We start from the raw sequence: 24,269 nt of genomic DNA, 5'->3' as shown, positions 1-24,269 counted from the left end.
CATGATTTGATTCAGTGTCATTTTTTACAGAATATGTATCTAATGAGAAAAAATTGTTCTGTGGACTTTACTTACAGAAACTAAATGCATCCAGTTCATCAGAAGGCAGCACAGTTGATATTGCTCCTCCTGGAGAGGGCGAGCAAGCAGAAATTGAAAGTGAAGAAGCTCTTGAACCAGAAGCCTGTTTTACGGAAGGTTGTAGAATAACTGTTGACTTAAGAGATGTATTGGTAAAATGGCATTTTTACTAGGCATATTTAAGTTCTTGAGACTTTCAAATCTGGTGGACCTTCATGACCTCAACAATCAAAAGAAAATACTCTTAGCCTAGTATGCTGGAAATTAGGTGCCAAAAAAATGTTTCCCTAGGCTTTCAGTAACTTTATCTGCTTGGCCACAGCATACAGATTGTAACTAAGAAACTTGATTAACTTTTCTATTCTTAAAGTGCTTTTCAGTTATTTGAAAGGGCCCTTGAAATTTGGAACAAATTAATTTTTGTGGGACTCCATCAACAAATGCAAGTTACACACTAACAGTCAAAAATATCAATGTTTTTTGTATTGAGTTTACTCATAATTATGTCTACTATTGTCTGGTTTCTCTCCAAATTACTTCTGTAAATTCAGATATTCAGCAACCTATAGAAGAGGATTCCAGTGTTTAATTTTAAAAAATTGTTATCATTTTTTTTAAAGCTTCTAACAATGTTGATACCACAGTAAATATTGACTTTGAAATAATTTGCTTTTGGATCCTAACATCTCTTAATCTAATGCAGGTTGTGTGAAGAAATTTCCATGTTGTCAAGTAAGTATAGAGGACGGCAAAGGAAAAATTTGGTGGAATCTTAGAAAAACCTGCTACAGCATAGTTGAGCACAACTGGTTTGAGACTTTCATTGTCTTCATGATTCTCCTCAGCAGTGGAGCACTAGTAAGTAGAAAAAAAATTGCAGATGCTGAAATATTTAGACATCTCCTTGGAAGCAACAGCAAAATTCAAATTTGCTCAGAAAGACTTGTTTTGCTTGGAGCTGTATAAAACTACCTGCATTCCATCATTTCAGTATGGAATGAAACTTGGCCCAAACTTGAAAAAGTATGCTGAATTTTACATGCACTTTTTTAGTGATAACTTTTGGTTTACCACTGTAAAGATGGCACAATTTTATTTAAGCCAGCATTGCTGCTCAAGATTCAAATTGCCTGCCAATTTTCAGCATGTTCGTCAAGAGATTTGAGTACAAAGGACCGTTGTTAACTGTGAATATATAGCTAAATGTATCATTTTAAGTCCTTAATTCATTCATTCTAGGCTCAGCCACTTCATGGCTTCTGCTTACGAAAGACCATACAAAAAACTGAATAATTACTTCATTCCGTGCTTTTTTTGGAGGCAGGAGGTAGGGAAGATTGTGACAGAAAATTAAACCTAACAACCACTTTACAACAAGATTACGTTACCCACCTTTCCAGCTTTACTCAAGTTGAACATTTGCTACAGTATCAATGTGCGTAGTGTACATTCTAGCAAATACATTGCTCTTTAATTTGGCTTTTAGATGTAAGTTTGATTGATGTAACATAGAAATGTAATCTCCCTAACTGCTTTCTAGAATGGAATATACATACCTGGAGCAGATTTTGTATAAGAAAGGGTTTTTTTTCTGTGTGTATGTGAAAGTTTCTTAATACTGCAGCAAACAAAAATCCATGCTTTGAGTTTATTTCTTCCTTCATTAGGAAAATAGGACATATATAGATACATACATATATATATATATATTCAACCCCAGATAGGGCAGAATACATAAAGTTGTTCCAATTTGTAGTATGGTTAAAGATGAGAAATATGTAAAATAAGAAGATGCAGAAGAAAAAGGGGAAAAATTAGCTCTGACCTACTTATTTTTTATTATTTACTCCTTATTTTTATCATGTATGTTCTGTGAAACATTAGTAATACTTGAATATATTTTTTCATAGGCTTTTGAAGATATATATATTGAACAGCGCAAAACTATCAAGACCATGTTGGAATATGCTGACAAAGTTTTTACATATATTTTCATTTTGGAAATGCTTTTAAAATGGGTGGCTTATGGTTTTCAAATATATTTTACTAATGCCTGGTGCTGGCTGGACTTCCTGATTGTTGATGTAAGTACAGTCTTTAATATTGTAAAATTCACTATAGTAAAGTCCATTATGTTGTAAAACTCATTATTACTAAGTAATCTTCTTATAAACATGCAAAATTCATTCACATTGTATAGTTATACTGCATTAGTAATAGCCTGCAGTGATCTGGATGTGTTATTTAAAGTACATTTATATGCCAGAAGGAAAAGGATGGCTGGCCATCAGTTTGTTCATTCTTCATGGTTAATCATTTTGTTGCTGGGATGTATCAAACTTGAGATTTTATGAGGAAAAAAAAATATTTAGAAACATGCTATTTTTAATGGACTCTGATCATACTACCTTATTCCTTAGCAAATAATACACTACATAGTGCAAGTGTCTTCTACAAACATTGCAGCTTTGCAAGTGAAACAGTACATTTGGTCCAGATTTCATCTGAGTTCTCAGAACTTTGTCGCCCAAAACTATCTTGTTATCATTTTTAGTAAAACAGAAAGACAGTGGCTCTTTGGTCTAAAAATTAATTAGCTTTAATGGGCTGACAATCTGCAATAGTTAAATCAGCTATGACTTGGCAGGGTTTATGATAGAAGAGAATACAAGGTTTCTTGGCTGCCTTCCCAGCTGTGATACACTTCTGTGCAAAGGCCTTGCTTATGTTGTCAGAAGGGATCAAAGCTGGTTTTACTCCCAGAATATTTTGGTCTCTTGCCTTCACACATTATCTGACCCAGTTCATTGGCTATACATGTCCTCAGTGTGGAACTGAGAGGTGGTATCTCAGGGCAAATGTACATTCACAGTAATTTCTCCCCAAGCTACTGTATTTCTTGAGAAGTTTGCATAAATCCTTATCCCATAAATACTTATACCTTATGAATATATGATAGAAATGTATCGGATTTGTGACACCCAGAGGAAAATAAGCCTAGCTAGATTGGCCCACAACTCAAAATGGGAGACCTCTTTTTTTTAATCTGCCCAAGTTAGTTTTGTTATACTGTTAATCTCTAGCTCTGTCCTGAAAATCTACACTAGAATGGAGCAGTGTGAATGGTTTTCTTAAGAGGATGTTAATGCGGAAGACAGATGCTCCCTTTCAGGATTCTTATTAAGAATTATTTTTTTTTCTTAGATAAACTACAACCCATGTTTTAATTATTCTTTTTGTAACATAAACCTAAACAGATTATTCTAAGCCATACTCCATGGTTTCTTAATAATAATTTAGCCTCAGAGATGCTGTTATCTGAGCAGGCTCTCAGAATTATAAAGAACATCATCATAAATAAAGCAGCTTATTTTGCCAAATTTTTACTCATAAGTTTTAATTTTATAAACAAAAACATGACTAAATGAGATTGGAACCTTCTACTTTTGAAGAATTATATTCAGTGTTCCAGAAAGTGGTAAAAAATGTCTTAGTGTGCCTAAAGCTAATTCAGCAATTCCTTAAGCACCACCAGACAGCACTTGAAAGAAACATATGAACTCATGTTATCTCCCTATAGAAAAGCAGAATCCACACTGCTTTAACAGGCAGTTTAAAGAGGTGTGATTCAGTGGCATTGGCCCAGTGAGAATACCAACGGGTGAGCCCTTCTTCATTAGAAGTGATTAAAGTTAATCAAATTGTTTGATTCCATCCTCTGAAATTATTCAGGAGTAAACACTGATAGTCCTTTAGGGCTTTGACCTTTAATATCTTACATACCTGTCTCTCACTGTGAGAAATAGCCATAGTTGCTCTCAGTGATTGTGACCAAATTAGATTTTAATAATTACACAAAGAAATGGCAATTTTCAGCTCTGGCAGTTTACAGCCATGACAGATGACTCTTGGTACATCAGGCTAGCTCAGTTTAAGACGTTATCATGCCATCTTTCCACCCTACTCTTCTGCTGGATGCAACAATACCTGTAGCAAGGAGAAGATATTTGGGTGGAGTGCCTTATCTACCTAAAATCACAATCTGATAAATTAATTCATACACATTTATAAGTGGTTTAAGCTAACAGACTGAATTTTGGATGCAGGCAGCTGAGAAGCAGGGATATATTTGCTTTTTCGGGGAGACTAATTCTAGCAGAAGTATCCAGTATAGGCTTGAGACAGTAATATCTTAACCCAGTACAACTAGATGCTATAGACCATGTCATCCTGTAGCTTGGTTTTTGCTCTTACCCCTTTTTCCAGAAGCCATCTAACATGAGTTTATTATGCCTAGGTTTTGATGTACAGCTGTAATGACTCTAAGTTCTCTTTGCCACATACAAAGCTAGGAGATAGGACATCAGGGAAGAAGATAGGGAATCTGGGAATACCCAATGAGTTTTTCAGTTATTAGATTTTTTCGTATAGTTTTCTGCTATGGTATGTAACCTTACACAATCTTAAGTGGTACTGGTTTATGCTGTATATTTTTAAAATTTATAAGGTAGTCCTATAATTTGGTATAAACACTTTAATTCTAAATTATTGTATTAATAAATTGTACTTGAATGAAATGGAAATACATAACATTTAAAGCAAATCATGTATTTGCTGTGGGGCAGTAATGAATCTGTAAGTGGAACGAAATCTTTGAGGTTCCTGAAATTGCTCATGCCTGAATAAATTCAACGGGTACAGTTTTTTAACAATTAAATGTAGCAAAACAATCCTCCAGTTGGGCTTGTATAGTACATTAAATGTTGGTCATATTGATGGCTTATATAATATTTCTTCATACAGCTAAAAGTGTTTCATCCTTATTTGTTAGAACAGTTAAAGCAATTTATTAAACTATGCTCTCAACCTTTTTATTAGCTTTTCAGAACAATTAACTCAGCAGCAACATTATGGAAAAGGTCAGGGTCACATTATACTAATATACTAAATGCTGTATGCACAGAGTAAAAGGCAACTGTGGCCCTGACAACTTCTGCCCTGACAACTTCATAATAAAAATAAGAAGAAATAAGATGAGCATATTGATGTGTTGGGAAAGCAGATACAGAAAGAGATGTCACTTTGTCTTCCTAGACAGTCTCATATGTCTTTATGTGTATCCTAACATGGTACACTATGATAACATTGGATAATCCAGAAATTAATGAAATTAATTAGTTAACTCAAAGGGTTATTCAGATGATATCTGCACAAAACCTAAGGCTCTTGTTCAGCAAATTAGGGAACAGAATCATAGCTTGTAATTATGCATCTAAACAACATTAATTTTGAATACTTACCAGTAAAATACCATAAATTGTTATTCACCAATACATATAGAAAAATTGATATTATCTTAGCATAGAACCATAACATATGAAAGGCTAAATAGACCATAAGAAAGGCTACATTGGGTCCAACATCCTGTCACTGGGAATGTCAAAAATGCCTGCCTGGAAATCTGATAATGTAATATTGATCTTTCAAAATTAAGAAAAATCATTAACTTCTAAATAGAAGGAAAAGTATTTAGATTTTTTTTTCCCCAAATCTAGCAGTTTATTTTTATTCCTAGTTAAGTGTAATACCTGAACACTTAAACCACATGAAAGATAGGATAAGCAGTGTTGGAAGTGAGGAGGGCCATATGCCATTGAGGACCTGGAATCAAATCACATAAATTAACCACCCCAGCAAATAACATAGAATTCATTAGGCCTAAATAGAAATAAGGTCAATGTGGAGCTGTATGAGCAATGACCTGGCTCAGATGACAACCCTAACCAAAGATATTGAGCAGGGCTAATTGTGACTGCTAAGTTTCAAAACATTTTTTGCAGCAGATAGTCTACATGAGAAGATCTGTACACAAAAATTGTGGACACACAACCCTCCAGTTTTAGGAGATGAATGTAAAAATTCTTTCTACCATTTTGAGTTCATTTTCATTTCTTAAAATTACTGCACTTGCATGTACTCCTGTCTCAAAAGAAAGAAATTCATCTATTTATCAGTGTACAGAGACATTTATTTTCTCACCTCCTAGCAACAAAACAGGTGGAACAAATGACAGAAGACCAAGCTAAGAAGACGGAGAAAGCAAAGCAGTACAGAACAGATGTCTATACTTATGCTGTATACACAATAAATTAATATAATAGAATTCCAAGCAAATCTTTGCCTCTCATTTGAACTGTCCTTCAGATGAAAACGTGTTGTTTACAATAGATAAAGTATTTCTCTGTGAAACAACTTGAGGTTTATGATGCAAGAGCACTAGCACCATGGTAAGAAAGCTGGAATAGGTTGAAATGGAAAGCACAAACTAGGCTAGAGAATGATGTACAGTCAGAACCTAAAAACTGCCAATATACTCAGTGCCACTGAAGTTACACTAGCTTGTATGGAGTCTTGTTTGCAACAGATTGCTAAGGCACAATGCTGATTTGGGGAGAAAAGTATAAAATGAAGGAGACATTAATGTGAGTTCAATTTTAAGACAGTGTCTTGCTCTCCCAGTGAGAGCATATGTTTTTAATATATATTTCATAGTTTATTTTTAATCTGTAAAATATGCTGTCTTTACACTGAAGTTTATTTTCATGCTGGGTATCTTGTTGATGTGAGTGAATCAATGAATATTCTATTAAAAATACAGAGAATTCTGTGTCTTGTTATCTCTCTAATACATTAAGAGTGGCTAAAGATAAAAAAAGAACTCTCTCACTGTAGAATCACAGGACAAATACATTGTATTAATGACAATTATTAATAACAATTAATGACAATAATTAATGTAATGGCAGAAACAATAGTGTTATCTCTTGTAAGTGAAAAGACTTCAGTTACAGACTACAGAAAACCAGTAAGATTTTCTTCCTAATATGCTTATAAATCCCAGCAAGTTCCTTTAGAAACTTATCCATTGTAGCAAGAAAATAAGCCTTTCCTTTGATAAAAAGAATTACATCCTGACATGCAATCCACTTGAAAGGTACAGTGATATGAATTCACTAAAATACTATTTTCTGTTAGATTAATTTACATAGCAACATAATAATTTCAATCTGCTCTCAGATTGTCCTTTTGAGCAATGATCTTGTAACTCTTGTGTTTGTGATTCACCTAATTGTTCTTTATGGATACAAGCAACATGGGAAACCACCTTTTCATATAATGGGCAAAATCTTAGCACCATTGTCAGTGAATGCCTGTTTCTGTACAGCCAATTATTTGAAGAACACTCTAGACTGAGGTACAGAAATGAACATTTGAGGGATTTTTTCAAGGACTGAAATACGTCTCTGTTACGCTTTTGGTGCTAGAACTGAATAAAATATGAGTAAGGTATGATATTTCCACACTCCTGTCTCCAAAACTGCTCAAAGTAAGTAAATTAAATTCTTTCACATTAACACTGTTTAAAACTCAATTCCATTTGAGAAGCAAATTAATTGCTCCTTCCTGAAGTGGATTGACTTACAATAAAATCCCAGTAATGTGTATCAGGAGCTCACTACTGTTGTAGATAATAAAGCACTTACTGTTATAATGCTAGCATCTGCTAATATCTATCCCATAATGTTTTCCTACACTTAGAAGAGAAAAAAAAATTTTGAGAGAGTTGTCAGGCAAGTGAAAAAGTTCCATCTCTGTCAATATATATTTCATAGATACCCTGGCTGATGTTGCTATGATCTGAGTCTTTGAATTAGAAGTAATATTTATTACAAAACCTAATTAACCACTACATTATTTTAGCATATTATAGTGATTATACATATTAATAATATTGTCAGCAGTTGATAAACTATCCTAATGTATTCAGAATTTTAAATCGCTTGGAAGGTTGAACCTTAATGAAGTTACTGAAAGTATGGATATTTTGTCATAAAATATTTCTTAAAATGTTATCTTTCACCAACAGTGTGCTTCCATCTGACTGTTAAACCCTATCCAGCTATAACAGACATTTAAGAGCATATATTTCTTTTTCAAACATTCCTTCATAATGTCCTCTTGTCTTTCCAGAAAGAATGAAAATTGTGGGATTGGGCCTCCAATGTCACTATAAGCAAGAATGGTGGTCTTCCATTTGTCACTGTTGACCTTTCTGTTGATTGAATCTGTATACTTTATAAATAAAGAGTGTAAAAAAAATCTATAATAATATTTTTTCTCTATTTTTACAGGTCTCATTGGTTAGTTTAATAGCCAATGCTTTGGGCTATTCTGAACTTGGTGCCATTAAATCGCTTCGGACATTAAGAGCTTTAAGACCGTTAAGAGCCTTGTCACGATTTGAAGGAATGAGGGTGAGATAAAATGAATTAGTCTGAATGAATGTATGCATACAAAAATTAATGTAAAAGTGTGACACTCATGCTGTCTGCAAAGAACTCCAGAATGGGAATGCATGCAAAAATATGTGGAAAAAAGGCCTTCTAACATGTTCTTATAGACAGTTTACATTTGTAGTTTAGACCTTGAGCTCATTAAATTTGCCTTCTCACTGCTGCATAGTTCTGTTATTCCAGCCCCCTGACTGTTAAAATTTCCATTGATTTGTGGACCTATATAGAAAAGTAAAAGGACATGAGAAATTTTAGAACACTGGGGTTTTTTTTCTCCCCTTTAGCTGGGGACTTCTTTATTTTATAAGTTTCTGTAGCTAACTTCTATTCATTGTTAGTTTGTCAGTGGTTCAGGATCAAACAGGATTAGCCAGAAAACAAAACAAAAGAAAACAAAACAAAAAAAGGTGAAGAAGCTGACAGCAGTAACACACCAGAAAATAAAGCCTCCCTGTGGCTCCCTGTCTATCTGCCTGGAGAAAAAAAATCCCACAATAAATGCTGTAGTATTAGGGAAGTGTTCTCCCAAAAGATACCTGAAATAAGGATGAGGTTGGAAGTATAGAAGGGGAGAGATGGGAAATAATTTTCTCAGCTAGTGTCCTTTACTTCATATGAATGCATCTGCTGCCATCTTACCTCTCCTCCCACACAGCTAAATCCTTCCTGTTGAGGAAATTATTATTTTCATATACTGCCACCCTGACAAAAAAAAAAAACCAAAAACTATTACAAGCTGTCTGCTGAAAATGCAGACTATGCTATTTCCTGGAAAAACTGATGCATAAAAAATTAACAAGGTAATATTATTGAGAAATCTCTTTTTAATCTTTCACCTCAAAACACCCAGATGCTGCAATACATGTTTATAGTTTGGTCATAGGTCTTAAGTTTCCAAATAAATAGTGTGGTTCCTCTCTGGGTTGAGGCTGCTGATATTCTACAGGTGGCCATGCTAGCCAGCGCAGGCGAGTGTGATCTGTGGCAAATCACCATCAGCACTATATTTGACAAGATTTGCATTGCAAACAACACATAAGTCCCTATCTAATAAATGGGCAAAACCTCTATTGATCTTAGACTACTTTCAGTCAAAATAGTGAATAGAAAAATACTACTATTTTCAAAACCATACACAAAAAACTACTGCAGTGTCTACTGATTTGGTAGAAAATTTTGTCTGAATATCTCCAGCTTTTTTTTTAGTTCAATCACAATAAGTAAAAGAAAATTTTTGTCAAGGGATTTCATCTGATCTTTTACTACCACTTGCCTATATAGAGTAGCTCAGTTGCCTTAAATGCAGCCAATAAAAAAACGCCTTAACGGATAAGCGTAAGAGCAACTATAGCGAGTCAGGCAATTTAAACCCAAGACTGATAGCAGATGCTGTTAATAAAAACTAAGTAAGATGTGCTTAATTATATTATGTTGTAGGTAGAAGCTAAAATACACTGGTGCCAATATATACATAAGGTTTCTGAGAATAAAATAATTAGTTTTATTATCATCATAGTTTTACATGCAGACATTTTTATTCAGTCTTCTGCATCATCATTCTTTGATCTTTTTCTGGTTTATTTTCTATTTATAGATTTTGATTTGCAGTGTGGGAATTTAACGTTTATTTCTCTCTTTTCTCTAGACCACACAAATTCTAAGATTCCATCTTGCTACTAACAGGTTTTCTTTTGCTTTTGGATTTTTTTTCAGACTTTTGCATTGTCTTGGTTTCCATATAATTTTATTTCTTGCTTTTTGCAATCTCATTAGTGTTTTAATTGAACCTTAAATAATGTTTCCCTCTTAAATTTTTAATGTAATATTTTAACTGTCCATTCCATATTAATACTGTTTTAACATTTTTAAAGTATTTTTATTTTTCTTTTCATAAACTAAGTGGCTATTTTGTCTAATTTGTACACCAGGTGGTTGTAAATGCCCTTGTAGGAGCAATTCCATCTATCATGAATGTATTGCTGGTTTGTCTTATATTCTGGCTCATCTTCAGCATCATGGGAGTAAATCTGTTTGCTGGCAAATTCTATCACTGTGTCAACACCACAACTGATGAGATGTTTGATGTCAGTGATGTCAACAATTATACTCAGTGTGAGGAACTCATAAAAAACAATCAAAGTGCCCGATGGAAAAATGTGAAAGTAAACTTTGATAATGTAGGAGCTGGATATCTTGCTCTGCTTCAAGTAGTAAGTAAATTTATATATTTTCTTTTTGCTCTTTTTAAAGAAGTCTAGGGAAAATGGGCAAGTTAAGACTGTTAAGCAGTGGAGTAGTTTCTTCATAGCAATGATGTACAGCTTACACAACTCTATTGCATTGTTACCTGTAATTTTTGTATTAATGATAGAGTAGGTTTCAATTCCAAGGCTAGGGAATACAGTCACAACATGATGGAAATAACCTGAAAATAAGTGGAAAAGGTAGAAGAAAAGGTACAATAATCATTTTAGTGGTGCACAACATAAACTTCAGGAATGCATTTCATGAGTCTTGCCATGATGGACAAGGCTCAGAGGTCCCTCTAATCTCTCCTCTCCTTTATGAGCTCAGTTATCTTGTAAGGCAGGAGGGCAGACAGCAGCTTAAAAGAGGGCAGACATCCTAACCTACAGTCTGGTCTGAAGTGAGCAACTACCGCCAATACCTCCCACATAATCTGTTCCTAGGTATCATTCCACATCCACAGCAATGTCTTTCACAGTCAAAATCCATTAATCTAGGCACTTTTAGCACTGTGAAATAATTTTTCTTTTGTCAACAGCCTGGTCAAGGTAGAGTGGATTTTTCTTCATGTCTATATTAATTTAAGGAATCAGTTTGTAAGTTAGAACATAAAAATAAAAATATATCAACCTGGTGTCTCCACTGCAGACATTTGTTTAATAGGGGCTTGATTTTCCAGATCTGGAAGTGGGTTTAGGGAAAGGAATCATAAATAATGCAAGGGCTGAGGTAGGGGCAGCCAATGTTTCATGTAGCATGGAGCCAATTCTTTATTACCATAATACTTGTGTAAGAGTTCTGAAATCCTCTGAGAGAAGTAGGAGTTGCCATGGGAAGAATATGGATAGTAACTGAGAGACAGATCCTAATTGAGTGTTAGGTCTGATTTATCAGGTAACACTTTCTCTTGGTGTTTGCAGATAAAGAGCACTTGCTACTAAAATAAATATATTTCATTAAGAAGTACATGAAACTACAAAGACATTATATTGTGGGAAAAACAGGAAAATGTAAAATACTTTTATCACAAAAACCCTCATGATTTATAACTATCATATTTTTAAAGTCATTATGATATACTAAATAAAAGTTACTTACAGTATTACACTTATGAAGTATTAGATGTTATTGTCTTGCATGGCATATTTATTATATTAATTACTGCTACTTATACAAAGTCTGTAAATTGTATTTCCCCTTCAAGTCCTTTTCCTATGCAGTGTGATACAGAAACATCTTTGCTCTAGGTACTGAGCATACCTTTTACTTATGCCAGAGGAATAAACACCTTAGCTCTTTACAGGCTCCTTGGCTTAGAATGGAGTTTCTGATAGCTGATACCTGACCCAAAACACAAGCAAGAAAGCAAGCAGTTATGCTTAGATGATTGAGCTCTGTATAATCACTTTTCTATAACCTGACATACAGCTTCACTGTATGAAAAGGTGTCAGAAATGTCATGGGATTGTTACTGGTATCTGGTAACACCAAGTTATCTAAGAACAAGTTGCTTGTCCCTTCTATCCTGGAGCAGGCCAGTATCCCTAGCTGACCTTTATTTCCAAATTAACTACCTGGCTTAAAATGTTTTGCCTCTAAAGGCAATGTGACTCTCATGTGCTGAGTTGTGGTAGTACTGAATGATGATTGTAATTCTCTGACTTCAGATCTCATTGCTATCCTTGTACTAGAGATTAAAGTGAACAATTTTATTACCAATACTTGTCTCTGAAGATGTATAAGGAAAAATTCTAGTCTCTTGAAGCTGTGTCTGAATGTCATCTGTGTCACCCATCCAGACAGTGTTGGTCTTTAATTACTACATCACTACTGTGGACCTTTCGTTCTTCTCTATTTCTTTTTGTTCTGATTTTTCATTTTCCTTTTCAAATATTCCCTTCCACCCTTCACTTTTCCTGCAGAGATTAAAGGATCCTCGAGCATGTATCATGCCACCTCTTCAGCTGATTGTCTCCATTAACATTCTCTCTCCTCTCTTCTGTATTTATTGCTCTTATCAGACTCTGCTCCTCTTCTAATGGTGCTATGCAAAGTGCACCAAATAGCTGTCAATTGTCAACTGAGCCAGAAAGATCTATGAAGCCTGGCTCCAAGCATACCTTCTTTGTAAATTTGTATTGCACTGCAAGATTCAAGAGGATATGAACACTCCTGGAGTGCAAGTTTTCTGCTGTGAAAACTAGCAGCTCTACCGAAGTACCAGAGCTCGCTTCTGGCAAGCACAGATGCAAATATACTCCTTGGGATTGTTCTTCTCCTGAATCTCCTCAAGAGAGATGCTCTTTATCTGTTCATTTCTGTCCTGGTTTCAGCTGGTATAGTGCTGTGGTTTGGATCTAGTATGAGAATAATGATGATAACACACTGATGCTTTAGTTGTTGCTAAGTAGTGCTTACACTAGTCAAGGACTTTTTAGCTTCTCATGCCCTGCCAGCAAGAAGCTGGGAGGGGGCATGGCCAGGATAGCTGACCCAAACTGGCCAAAGGGATATTCCATACCATATGACATCATGGTCAGTATATAAACTGGGGGGGGAGAGGGGAGAGTTGGCCAGGGGAGAGCTGCTGCTTTGGAACTGGCTAGGCATTGGTCAGTGGGTGGTGAGCAATTTTGTTGTGCATCACTTATTTTGTATATCCTTTTATCACCATCACCATCATTTATTTTTATTTTTATTTTTATTTTTATTTTTATTTTTATTTTTATTTTTATTTTTATTATTAATTATTATTATTATCTTCCCTTCCTTTTCAGTCCTATTAAACTGTCTTTATCTCAACCCATGAATTTAACTTTTTTTTTTTCTTTTTTTCTCGTGGTTCTCTCCCCCATGCCCCTGGGGGATGGGGAGTGAGTGAACAGCTGTGTGGTGTTTAGCTGCCTGCCAGGTTAAACCACAACAATTTCACAGGCTTTTTAGCTCTTTTTTTTCTCTATTGTGAATAAGCTTGGAATATACAGCTAGTGAGCAGGCACTCATACCTTCAACTATCGTGTCACACCAACCCTTTGGTGTTCCTCAGGAAGCAGCCATTCCATGTCCATGAAAATCACCTCCTTAGAGCAATCATGACAGATCTTTTTTACTCTTTATTCTACCTGGACAAAGTCTCTATAGGAACTCAGCCCAAAGTTTTATAAAACTTAATCACAGCTTTTTCACAGTTCACTTCTTGGTCTTCTGTAAATCTTATTCCTCAAGAAACTATGTGTATTTTGATTATAAACAGCCTATTTCTTTTAGTTATGCGGGATTAAAACCTTTCTAAAAATAGCATGGTAGTTTAGCCATAGCAAAAACGTTCAGATGCATGTTGGTATCTGTCCAGAAGTTGTATTGCTGACTTCATCAATTCATGCTGTAACCTTGATAAAACGGCTGTCACCGTGAGTGATTCTAGGAGATTCTCCCTGAACATGTCCAGCATTAATGTCTGAGTCTACCATTCTTCATCTGCAAAGTAAGCATCTGCAGCGCCAAACATTCTTGCTGAGACCTTCAGAGCCTGATTTTTAATATTTTTTTAATACTTGAAAAATAATTTATAAAACTCCCTGGAATTACTGTGAAAAATATTTCATTATGCCTGTTACTAGATGTGGTTTATAAATTTAGATACGATTTTATTAAAAGTTAAGGTCCAAATGCTGTGACCTAGTTATTTTCCACATTATGAATTTTTATAGGGAAGATAAAATAACTGTATTTTATTTCTAGGCTACTTTCAAAGGATGGATGGATATTATGTATGCTGCTGTTGATTCACGAGATGTAAGTGTAATACTTTCAAAGATCACCCATTGTTTATATCCTGATATAGAGTATAGAATTTAAAGAGCTACACATACAATAATATTAAGAATTGTAATCAGCACTAATACATATATTTTCCAGATACATTTAGTCTAGAAAGGAACTTTTATGTAACTTCATGAATCTTAAAATTTGTAGTGGAAAGAATTAATGCCACTTCCTTCTGTTTAGCCAAATAAATTAACTTAACTAGACTTTTTGTGGAAAAGCTAATGTTAGTGAAAAAACAAAGAAGAGGTTTTTTAACCACTTCCTTTGGTAAATATGAGTATAAATTAATTTAAGACTATACAATGTAATTATTACATATTGAATATATTAATCTTGTTTTATAGTTTGTAACTGCATTTCATTGTTTCTTTAGGTTGAGCACCTATGCTATCTAGCTATTTAAGTTCAACTAGATTTTAAGGCTGAAGATGATCTGTTAAGTTTTCTAGGAATTAGAATTTTATCTTGGCTACAAAACTAAAACTATGTTTACCTTGTACAAAAAAGTGCAACACAGATGCCTGAACTGGTTCTATACAACCTAGATTATAGTCACATTAGTGATATCTCTCATCACACAGTGGTATTTGTCTCCCAGAATAATACATCTTGTTTCATTAACTTCAGCATTTCTACACTCTAGCGCATTGTGCAGGCATTGAGACACGGAATACAGAGGAACCAAGACATTAGAAATTTGCCTCAATGTAATGGATTTCACAAAACATATACTCACTAGAAATGTATTGAAAGCATCTGTTCTTAGCTGAATATACATTCATGTAAGACCAAAAGAATTCCAGGGAGATTTAGGCAATAGCAAAATTGATTGATTCTGTTGCATGAAAATATACTGAACACAATATAAAATATTTAGATTTGGGCTGTTAAAATTGTAAGTACTAATGACTGCTGTCAGTCCCACATTGCTTGTTCATTCTATATGAGGACCTTTGTGTATACGTACACACACAAACATATCTGTGTGCACATTTACTTTAAAATTCCATATGAGTAATCATTCTGTCAGCTTCCAGTTCTCTGAATATTGATTAGAAAAGACATGTTGGGTCTTTTTATTTACTGAGTGTTTTTCTAGCTGAGATAGCATATACCTACTCATAAATTATATACATTGTTTTTACATCTAGTATTCCTATGGGTAATAAAATTTATAATGTTTTGTAGGTAGAAGATCAACCTAAGTATGAGGACAACTTGTATATGTATCTTTATTTTGTCATCTTTATCATATTTGGATCATTCTTTACCTTGAACCTTTTCATTGGTGTCATTATAGACAACTTTAACCAGCAAAAAAAGAAGATAAGTATTTAAAATGTTTCCATAGTGCTATAAATTATTAGCTATAATGAATTAATTATTTACGTAAAGCTAATAAAAATCAAAAGTTATTTCAAGTCCTTGAATAAAAGAGTCTCTTTTTTTAATATAATCTGTATTAAATCTGTGGTTGTGATATGACCTTTGCATTTCAGCATTTTGACAAGCAAGGAGGGACAAATCATGAGTTGGTTCATAATAATTTGCGAATTGTGTAAGAGCTAAAATGCATTATTCTTTTGATTAGATGTAATACTATCTGCCATGGAAGAGTTTATTTTTAATTGACTTTAAAGAATTAAGAAGTTAATTTTAATTAATCTTATAAACTGTTGACACTTAATGATGATACAATATGGCACTGTGTTCATACAAAATAACAGTTCTGCAAACTGGTTAATCAGTAAGTTAAGAGTAAGTCCAACAGACCTCACAAGAATAGGCTTAAAGATACAAGTAAAACTGTGTACAAAAGAGCTCTATTTTTCTAACACTTTTGTGAGAAATGAGATGAACTTATTAGACACAAACATAATCTATAATTTATTAGCAATAATAAAGCAAAGGTATAAAAGGAAGATTTTTTTCTGTATACATTTGACATACAAGTATGTTTAAAATTATATTGATAATGCTCATAAGTTATTTAAAATAACTTTAAAAATGCAAATAATGACTTTTAAAATATTTTGAAGCCTCATGATTCTTAGCCTTCAACTGCCAAAAAGAACTAGAACCTCGGGATCATTCTAAATCTTTGTATGCTGTGAAAAAACATTCTCATACAATTTGATTTTATCCAATCACCGAATAAAAAGCAGCAGTACCAAACAGAATCTATGGTAAAAGTTAATTCTGAACTACGGAAATTTTCCTTGACAAAATACTCTTTAGCTTCTTAAAAGAGCCATAAACACATCTGGGGCTACTTCCTCAGTTTCTATCAATTATGCCATATTTTGGGCTTCGATATCCAGTTTAGCAGTGACTTCGACATTGTATTTCCATCTGACGTACTTCCGACTTATCAATAAGCACAATTTACTTTATATTGAAATTCAGTCAGTCAGTAGCACATCTGACTGGTAGCATTTGCATCTGTAAACAAAGGCTAATTTGAGTTAGTCAAGGTACCAGTGGTGTTTTAATTAATAATTTGTTATGGCCTGATTTGGATTGCTTTTCTTAAGTTTATATCAAAGGTTATTTTTTTTTGCTGCCATTAAAACTCTCAGATTAGACCCAAATACTCTCCCTTGACACAACTTGTCCCTCAGAGTTACCCCACTTTTAGACCCGGCTAGCTGTAGTCCTAAAAGTCTATCTAGAATTTAGGACATGTAAGGCACCAGTTAGGCTCCTATGTACGAAACATATCCTACCTAATCAGCAAGTTATTTAACAGCATCAGTATAGTAAGAACCATTTTAGCCATATCAGCAGAAGTGAGCATGAAGACACTGGAAAAACTCAACCATCAGCTTGACAAGGCACCAGTAGGGGGGATTTTTGTGTGTTAGGAATACCTATGAGCATCCACACTATAAATACCTGAAAAGATCACTTTCATTATATAAATCAAATATAAATGTAATATTATATTACAGAGAGACATACTGTAGTTAAGTGTTGTATGTGTGGACATGATAATAATTAGTTTTGATATTATTTCTTTACTTTGGAGGTCAGGATATATTTATGACAGAAGAACAGAAGAAATATTACAATGCAATGAAAAAACTGGGATCCAAAAAGCCACAGAAACCTATACCGAGGCCAGTGGTAAGTGTGATTTGATTTTAATACCCCTAATATTAAATACTCATTTGGGAATATTATTTTAGACAATGAGAGAAGGTTATATGTCTGGAAAGAAATTGTATTTTCCATTTATTTTCTTGTAAAGGTAGAATTTGTCCCCCCCTTTTTTTTAATTCAGCAGACTAGATTGCGCATGTTTCATTTAAAAACATACACTTTGTAGTATGAACTGTAAGATTGAATAAGGTTAATGTGATAAACTTTGTAATTCCCTGCCTACATCCTAGAAAAGTACAGATGATTGGATCATTTATTGGTTCTTGTTACCCACAGATAAACTTCTTTTCCTATTTTTTTTCCTCACAGAGAATTTGTAGGAAATAGGGATGCACTGGCCCTTGCTGCTGAAGACAGAAGGGGGCAGTGGTCACCTAATGTGAAAGAGGAAGACAGACACAGATAAACTTACAGAATAAAAGAATGCCCTAGGGACTGAGACATAAACTAGGATAAATTTGTCTCTAAGATAAGAAACTACTCTGTTATTTACTGAACTCCTACAGTGTTTGGAAAAAATAAAATACTTGTTGCACCTTATGTACTGAGTAGTTAAAAATAGTCTTTCTAAGGAGAGACATATGGCAATAAACATTTAGCTAAGTACTAAAGTAAAACTAGGATATTGCAGTCGTGGTGTGTTTGAGACATGCAACTTCAGCGGTCCAACAATCTCATGAAGCACAATTAGTTTAAGGAAGAGGGAGATATCAGCTAAGAATAAAGATAAGAAAATGAGTTCCTATTTGGCTGGTATCACATTATACCACCTTTTTTACAGCAATAATATCAGTTGTCAATGTTATTACTATTTTTATTGCACTGTTTCCCTTCCTGCCCCTTCAGCCAAGAGTGGTACGCTCTTGATCCGCTCTAACAGGATGAGGCAAAAAACCAGGATGGGCTTGGCACATATGAACAGATGTATTGTGAATGGGTCTTGCTCTGCACTCCTAAATCTCGTAGGGACTTGCTTTCCCATTTGGCATTTGTAAAGACAAATATTTTCAGAGTATAAACTGTATTCCATCTTTGTTTCTGCAGAACAAATTCCAAGGCATGGTCTTTGATTTTGTAACCAAACAAGTATTTGACATCAGCATCATGATACTCATCTGCCTTAACATGGTCACAATGATGGTAGAAACAGATGACCAGAGTAAAGAAATGGAAACAATTTTATCCCGGATTAACCTTGTGTTCATTATCCTTTTCACCGGAGAATGTGTCCTGAAATTGATTTCACTTCGCCATTACTACTTCACTATAGGCTGGAATATTTTTGATTTTGTGGTTGTCATTCTCTCCATAGTAGGTAAGAGCAATTCGTTTTCAAGAATGAACTAATGGAAGGAAAAGGGAACATTTGTTTCAAGAATGTTATGATAATGAATATGAAATTTTCTGTTTCTTATATGACTTACATGTTGATTCAGATCTTCATACTTTATAGCATACAATATATGAAATGTTTCATATAAGATTTTTGTCTCTCCCATTACATTCACTGTCATCTTCCACATCAAAATACGTAAAGGAAATATTTGGCACATTCAGTAACATGTACAAGTGTAAAAAGGAATGGTTAGTGGTATGTGCAAATTAACCACAAATTTGCTTTCAGTACTAGAAATGAAAGGTATGTGAAGGGGGTGACATTTTTAATTGCTTTTGTAACTGAGGTCTTGGTGAATATTTAGATTTCTGTCAACAAAAAGCTAATGGCTCTCCAAGGTGCAAATTAGTTGTGTGACAAAACTTAACTCTTAAAGAGTGATACACCTGAGAGAGGCTGTGCTGATACAGTGTAGATCCTCAGGTAAAAAAAAAAATCATTAATTTGCAGAAATGAAGCCAATATTGTCCTTCATAAAAGACAGTGGTAATAGGCTTAGCTTCAAGAACTAATTATATCTAAGACAGAGGCTTTAGGAATAACTGAAATCTTAGACAGACACTAGCTACCTTGCCACAAGCAGTCTTCTTTCTTTTACTTATTTCCCTTCTCCTAGGTAGCATTTCAACATAAGGAAGGTGCTTCCACCTTAATAACAGTTTTCAATAAAATGTAATAACTTGTATGATGTTTTGCCATAACATATACTCTCTATACTGATTGTTTTGGAAATAGCAATAAATAAATCTTTCTACAAGTAATGATTGAATAAATTTAAAATTATATTTTAAATATTCACTGTTTTTTCTCTAGGTATGTTCTTAGCTGAGATGATTGAGAAATATTTTGTATCCCCCACACTATTCAGAGTCATCCGACTCGCCAGAATCGGTCGAATCCTGCGTCTCATTAAAGGCGCTAAGGGAATCCGCACTCTGCTTTTTGCTTTGATGATGTCTCTTCCTGCTTTGTTCAACATTGGTCTGCTGCTGTTCCTCGTCATGTTTATCTATGCGATATTTGGCATGTCCAACTTTGCCTACGTTAAGAGGGAAGCCGGTATAGATGACATGTTCAACTTTGAAACGTTTGGCAACAGCATGATCTGCCTATTTGTGATTCTGGAGAACTTCAGTGTTGCTACTGAAGAAAGTGCTGAACCCTTGAGTGAGGATGACTTTGAGATGTTCTATGAAGTCTGGGAGAAGTTTGATCCCGATGCTACACAGTTCATAGAATACAGTAAACTATCGGATTTTGCAGCTTCATTAGATCCTCCTCTTCTTATAGCAAAGCCAAACAAAGTCCAGCTTATTGCAATGGATCTGCCCATGGTAAGCGGTGACAGAATTCACTGCCTTGACATCTTGTTTGCTTTCACAAAGCGTGTTTTGGGGGAAAGTGGGGAGATGGATGCCCTCCGAATACAGATGGAAGATCGGTTTATGGCAGCCAATCCTTCAAAAGTCTCCTACGAACCAATTACAACCACATTAAAACGAAAACAGGAGGAAGTATCTGCTGTCATTATTCAGCGTGCTTACAGGCATTACCTTTTAAGGCAAAAAGTTAAAAAGGTGTCTAGTATATTTAACAGAAATAAAAACAAAGAAGGCGATGGACCAGTAATAAAAGAGAGAATTATTGATAAACTAAATGGGAACTCCACTCCAGAAAAAACAGATGAGAGTTCCTCTACAACTTCCCCACCTTCTTATGACAGTGTAACAAAGCCAGACAAAGAAAAATTTGAAAAAGATAAAGCAGAAAAGAACTACAAAGGTAAAAATGTCAGGGAAAATAAAAAATAAAGATCTAAGAATTCTGCTTGCGGGACAACTTGTTTACAGTCTTTGGGAATGAAGCATCAACTGGACTCCTACAGGAGGTTTATGCCAAACTGACAGTTTTTACACATATATATGTGTGTGTGTGTGTGCGCGCGCGCGTGTGTGCATATATATACATTATATATATACTTAAGGTCAGTGCCTATAACAAAACAGTGAACCTTCATCATCAAACTGTGACTCTGTGAATCAGAGTAACAAACTTGACAAGAGGTTACTGTTTTCACTACAGCTGACACTGCAAAGAATGAGGGAAAAAGTGGCTCCACAGAGAACATGGAGCATGAAATGAGTGCAAAGCGATAGTTTTTTTTGTTTCACATACTGCAAAACACGTAGAACAGTAATTCTCTTCACTGTTTTAATGCGACTGCCACATTTGTCATATTTTTACAAAATCAATATTAGTGTATTTATCATTTTTTAATTCACAAGATGTTTACTATCATATGTGACTATTTTGTAATAGGTTTTATGTTGGGGAAAGAGGTATGAGGACCAGGTGTTCTACTCTCAGATTCAGATAGAAGTGATTTGCATAGGCATGCTGCACTTGTCAATCATGCATAAATAAAAATATGACATTGCACAAAGCTAAAAATTTTAAGAACTTCCATGTTTCAGGGTTGCTCTTAAATTCAAGACTACTTGTATGGCTGCATCCAGATTATGTGCATCCAGATTAATGTGCCTGGAAAGTCTCCTCTAATTTACAGGAATCTGCAATGACTTATTTTTATGCAAATCATTAAACATGAACAAGTTCTTGGTTTTGTTAAAACATTCACAGCTTAAAAATATTGTGCATTTTCTGCACTGGAAAAATAGCTTCACCAAAATATAGGAGGGAGTTCTTTTGTTTTCTTTTTTTTTAAACAGCTCAAATTTTTTCCTAGACTGTGGTTTAGTTACTGTCTTTTCTCATTATGGCCAACATCCAGTGAATCAATAAAATACCCTTTTCCATGTAAATATTAACGGCATACTGTCATGCATATTTGAGCATAGAATTATATGGCTTGGCCACATTGAATTGCATCAGATATGTACCACAGTACGGGTAATCTGCAAGAGCTCAACAGGACATGCTGTTTTCTGTGTCATTATAGATAGTTTGGAGAGTATCACTGATGCATGTCAATGCTTTTGCTGCTGTATCTTGCTCCTTCCACTGTCCATAGTCTCCACTAGAGGAAGCCATGTGTCAGTGGTGAAGTGAATCAAATTGTCCAACCAGACCTCATTCTTTCAAATCATTAAGCAATAGTTTGCAGCTATTTATGAGCTTCTTTAGTTTTGCATTTTAAATCCAAAGTGGCTACTATATGGTGTAGAATCAGACTGTACAGGCCATATTGCAAACTGTTTAACCTGTTGGAAATGTGGTTAGCATATATAAATAATGTAAAGAAATACCATTTGGCAACAGTTTTGTATATAAGAAAAGTGTCTTCAAGTTTAGATCACTGTTTCTTATATTTCTTTCCTCATTCACTTGGCTTACTTTCTAACCACGATAATTTCAAACTGGCATCATCACACTATGAGAAAAAAAAGTGAGTACTTGTAGACTATCTTGTTTTAATATTATATTTGCATATATTTCAATGTGAAGTAAATTGTGTAAATCTGGAACCCAGCTTGTTTCCAAATAGTTATATCTGGTAACAGGACATAGCAAGGGAAGTATTAGGGGAATGTGCGAATTTCTAGCGCTGTTTGCATCAGAAGTTCCGAGATAGTCTCATTGTCCATGAAATCCTTGCTATCTTGCAGTGTCTGTTTACATAGCCTATTCTTATTCTTTTTGAATCACGCTGCACTAGACTTATACAAATAGGATCCACAATATGTCCCAAGAACAAAATGGCACATTTGTATAATCAAGGACATCAGGACATTTTGTGTTTCATACACAAGCTAACATTAAATGTAGATTCTTTTACAAATGCTTTTGACTTGTAATGTGTTGGTGAAATGCATGCAGGAAATTGTTATTATCATAAACAACGTGAACAATATTACAAATGAGCCAAAAAATAAAGATTTCATTTTTTATTGTATTTATTTTTCTTTGTCCTTCTGTTGGTGAAAGCAAGATAAAAATGGGCTTTGGTGCAAATAAAGAATGCTTGCTTTATTGCTATACCTTATTCTCCACATTTTAACTTTTTTTATGTAAAAAAATTTTTTTAAAATCTGAGAACTTTGACCACACCCCATTGTTTTCTACTTTTTTGTCACCAGCATACTGTCTAGGCATAACACAGGACATCTACACATTCTGCTCCGACAGCCTTTCTGTCAACAGTCAAGATCCCTTCCGAACCATAAAGGCACTGCTCAGTTTCTAAGGTATTGTTTTAGTTTGCTGCTACCAAAGCTGCCCACATTTTGCAATTCTTAAATATGCAAACAAACTCTCCAACAAAGTTCCTCTGTTTGGTGCTGTATAACATTCAGCCAAAAGGGCTCATCGCAAACAGATAGAAGTTGTTTTTTAAGTACAGTGATTCTTTTTATTCCAGTAATTCTCAAACGGAAAAAATATTTTTTTGATCTCACAAGAAAGGAACCACACTGAAAATCAGCTGTGTTAAGTAGTGTTCATAGTCACAATATCTGCATGTTACACAGTAACTTCTGACTCAAAATGGATGTTTTCCTGCTGTTCAAGGGCAGAAATACATAGTACACTGAAACACAATATTATCTTACTGAATTTAAAAAATCATAAAATTAACAGTAAGTAGAATATTCCTGGAGTTTGCTCACTGGCATGTTTTCAGTGTTTTCTTCATCTGCAGATATTATGCCATACTAGCCATATTTTGGCCAAATATTAAATTGTCTAGCCTGCTCACACCATTAGTTCCTGGAGCTAGTCCCTGGCCCTCTTAGAATAAGGGGTCAAAGTGCAAGACAGGGCCTTCCACAGTTGTCTGGGCATCCTTACAAGTACCTGGGTATCCTTACAAATTAGAGAAACCTCTAATCACATTGTGTTAATGTCGAGATGTAAATCCTTAAAGTCAAAGTTTTGTACATTATTTATTCGACCACTCCTCTATCTTATCTAACCTCATAAACGATTCAATTTACTTTCAGAGACTTTTGGAGCTCTTCTGCTTCTTTGGTCCCTGATTTCACATCTGACAATTGTGTTTTACTCATACCTATTCATATTACTTGTTCAAAACAGCACCTAAAATCTGCAGAATTTCTGCAGAAATCTGTGAACAGGCTGGAAAGTGTTCTGATGAGGAATGACAGTTCATCACTCATTTTCAGGAACCTGAAGTCTCTTACAGTACTCTGTAAAAGCAAGATTACTCTACCCAGCTTTGTTTA

At 34.6% G+C, this 24,269-nt stretch overlaps 1 protein-coding gene across 1 annotated transcript in view; it reads left to right on the top strand.

Annotated features, from left to right (window-relative positions):
• SCN3A (sodium voltage-gated channel alpha subunit 3) overlaps positions 1 to 20,879 on the top strand; it is a 59,394-nt gene extending 38,515 nt beyond the window's left edge. The window contains 10 exon segments of the mRNA XM_009640744.2: positions 78 to 198; positions 785 to 939; positions 1,992 to 2,165; positions 8,274 to 8,396; positions 10,364 to 10,645; positions 14,424 to 14,477; positions 15,699 to 15,836; positions 17,532 to 17,636; positions 18,717 to 18,987; positions 19,882 to 20,879. Coding sequence (XP_009639039.2) covers positions 78 to 198; positions 785 to 939; positions 1,992 to 2,165; positions 8,274 to 8,396; positions 10,364 to 10,645; positions 14,424 to 14,477; positions 15,699 to 15,836; positions 17,532 to 17,636; positions 18,717 to 18,987; positions 19,882 to 20,879 — 2,421 coding nt within the window.
• Positions 20,880 to 24,269: the final 3,390 nt, after the last annotated feature.

The sequence above is a fragment of the Egretta garzetta genome, unplaced genomic scaffold, assembly GCF_000687185.1.
Source record: "Egretta garzetta isolate BGI_Z169 unplaced genomic scaffold, ASM68718v1 scaffold16, whole genome shotgun sequence".
In the NCBI taxonomy this organism is placed as follows: domain Eukaryota; kingdom Metazoa; phylum Chordata; class Aves; order Pelecaniformes; family Ardeidae; genus Egretta; species Egretta garzetta.
Note: the sequence above shows the minus strand (reverse complement) of the source record. Positions and strands in the feature narration are given on the sequence as shown.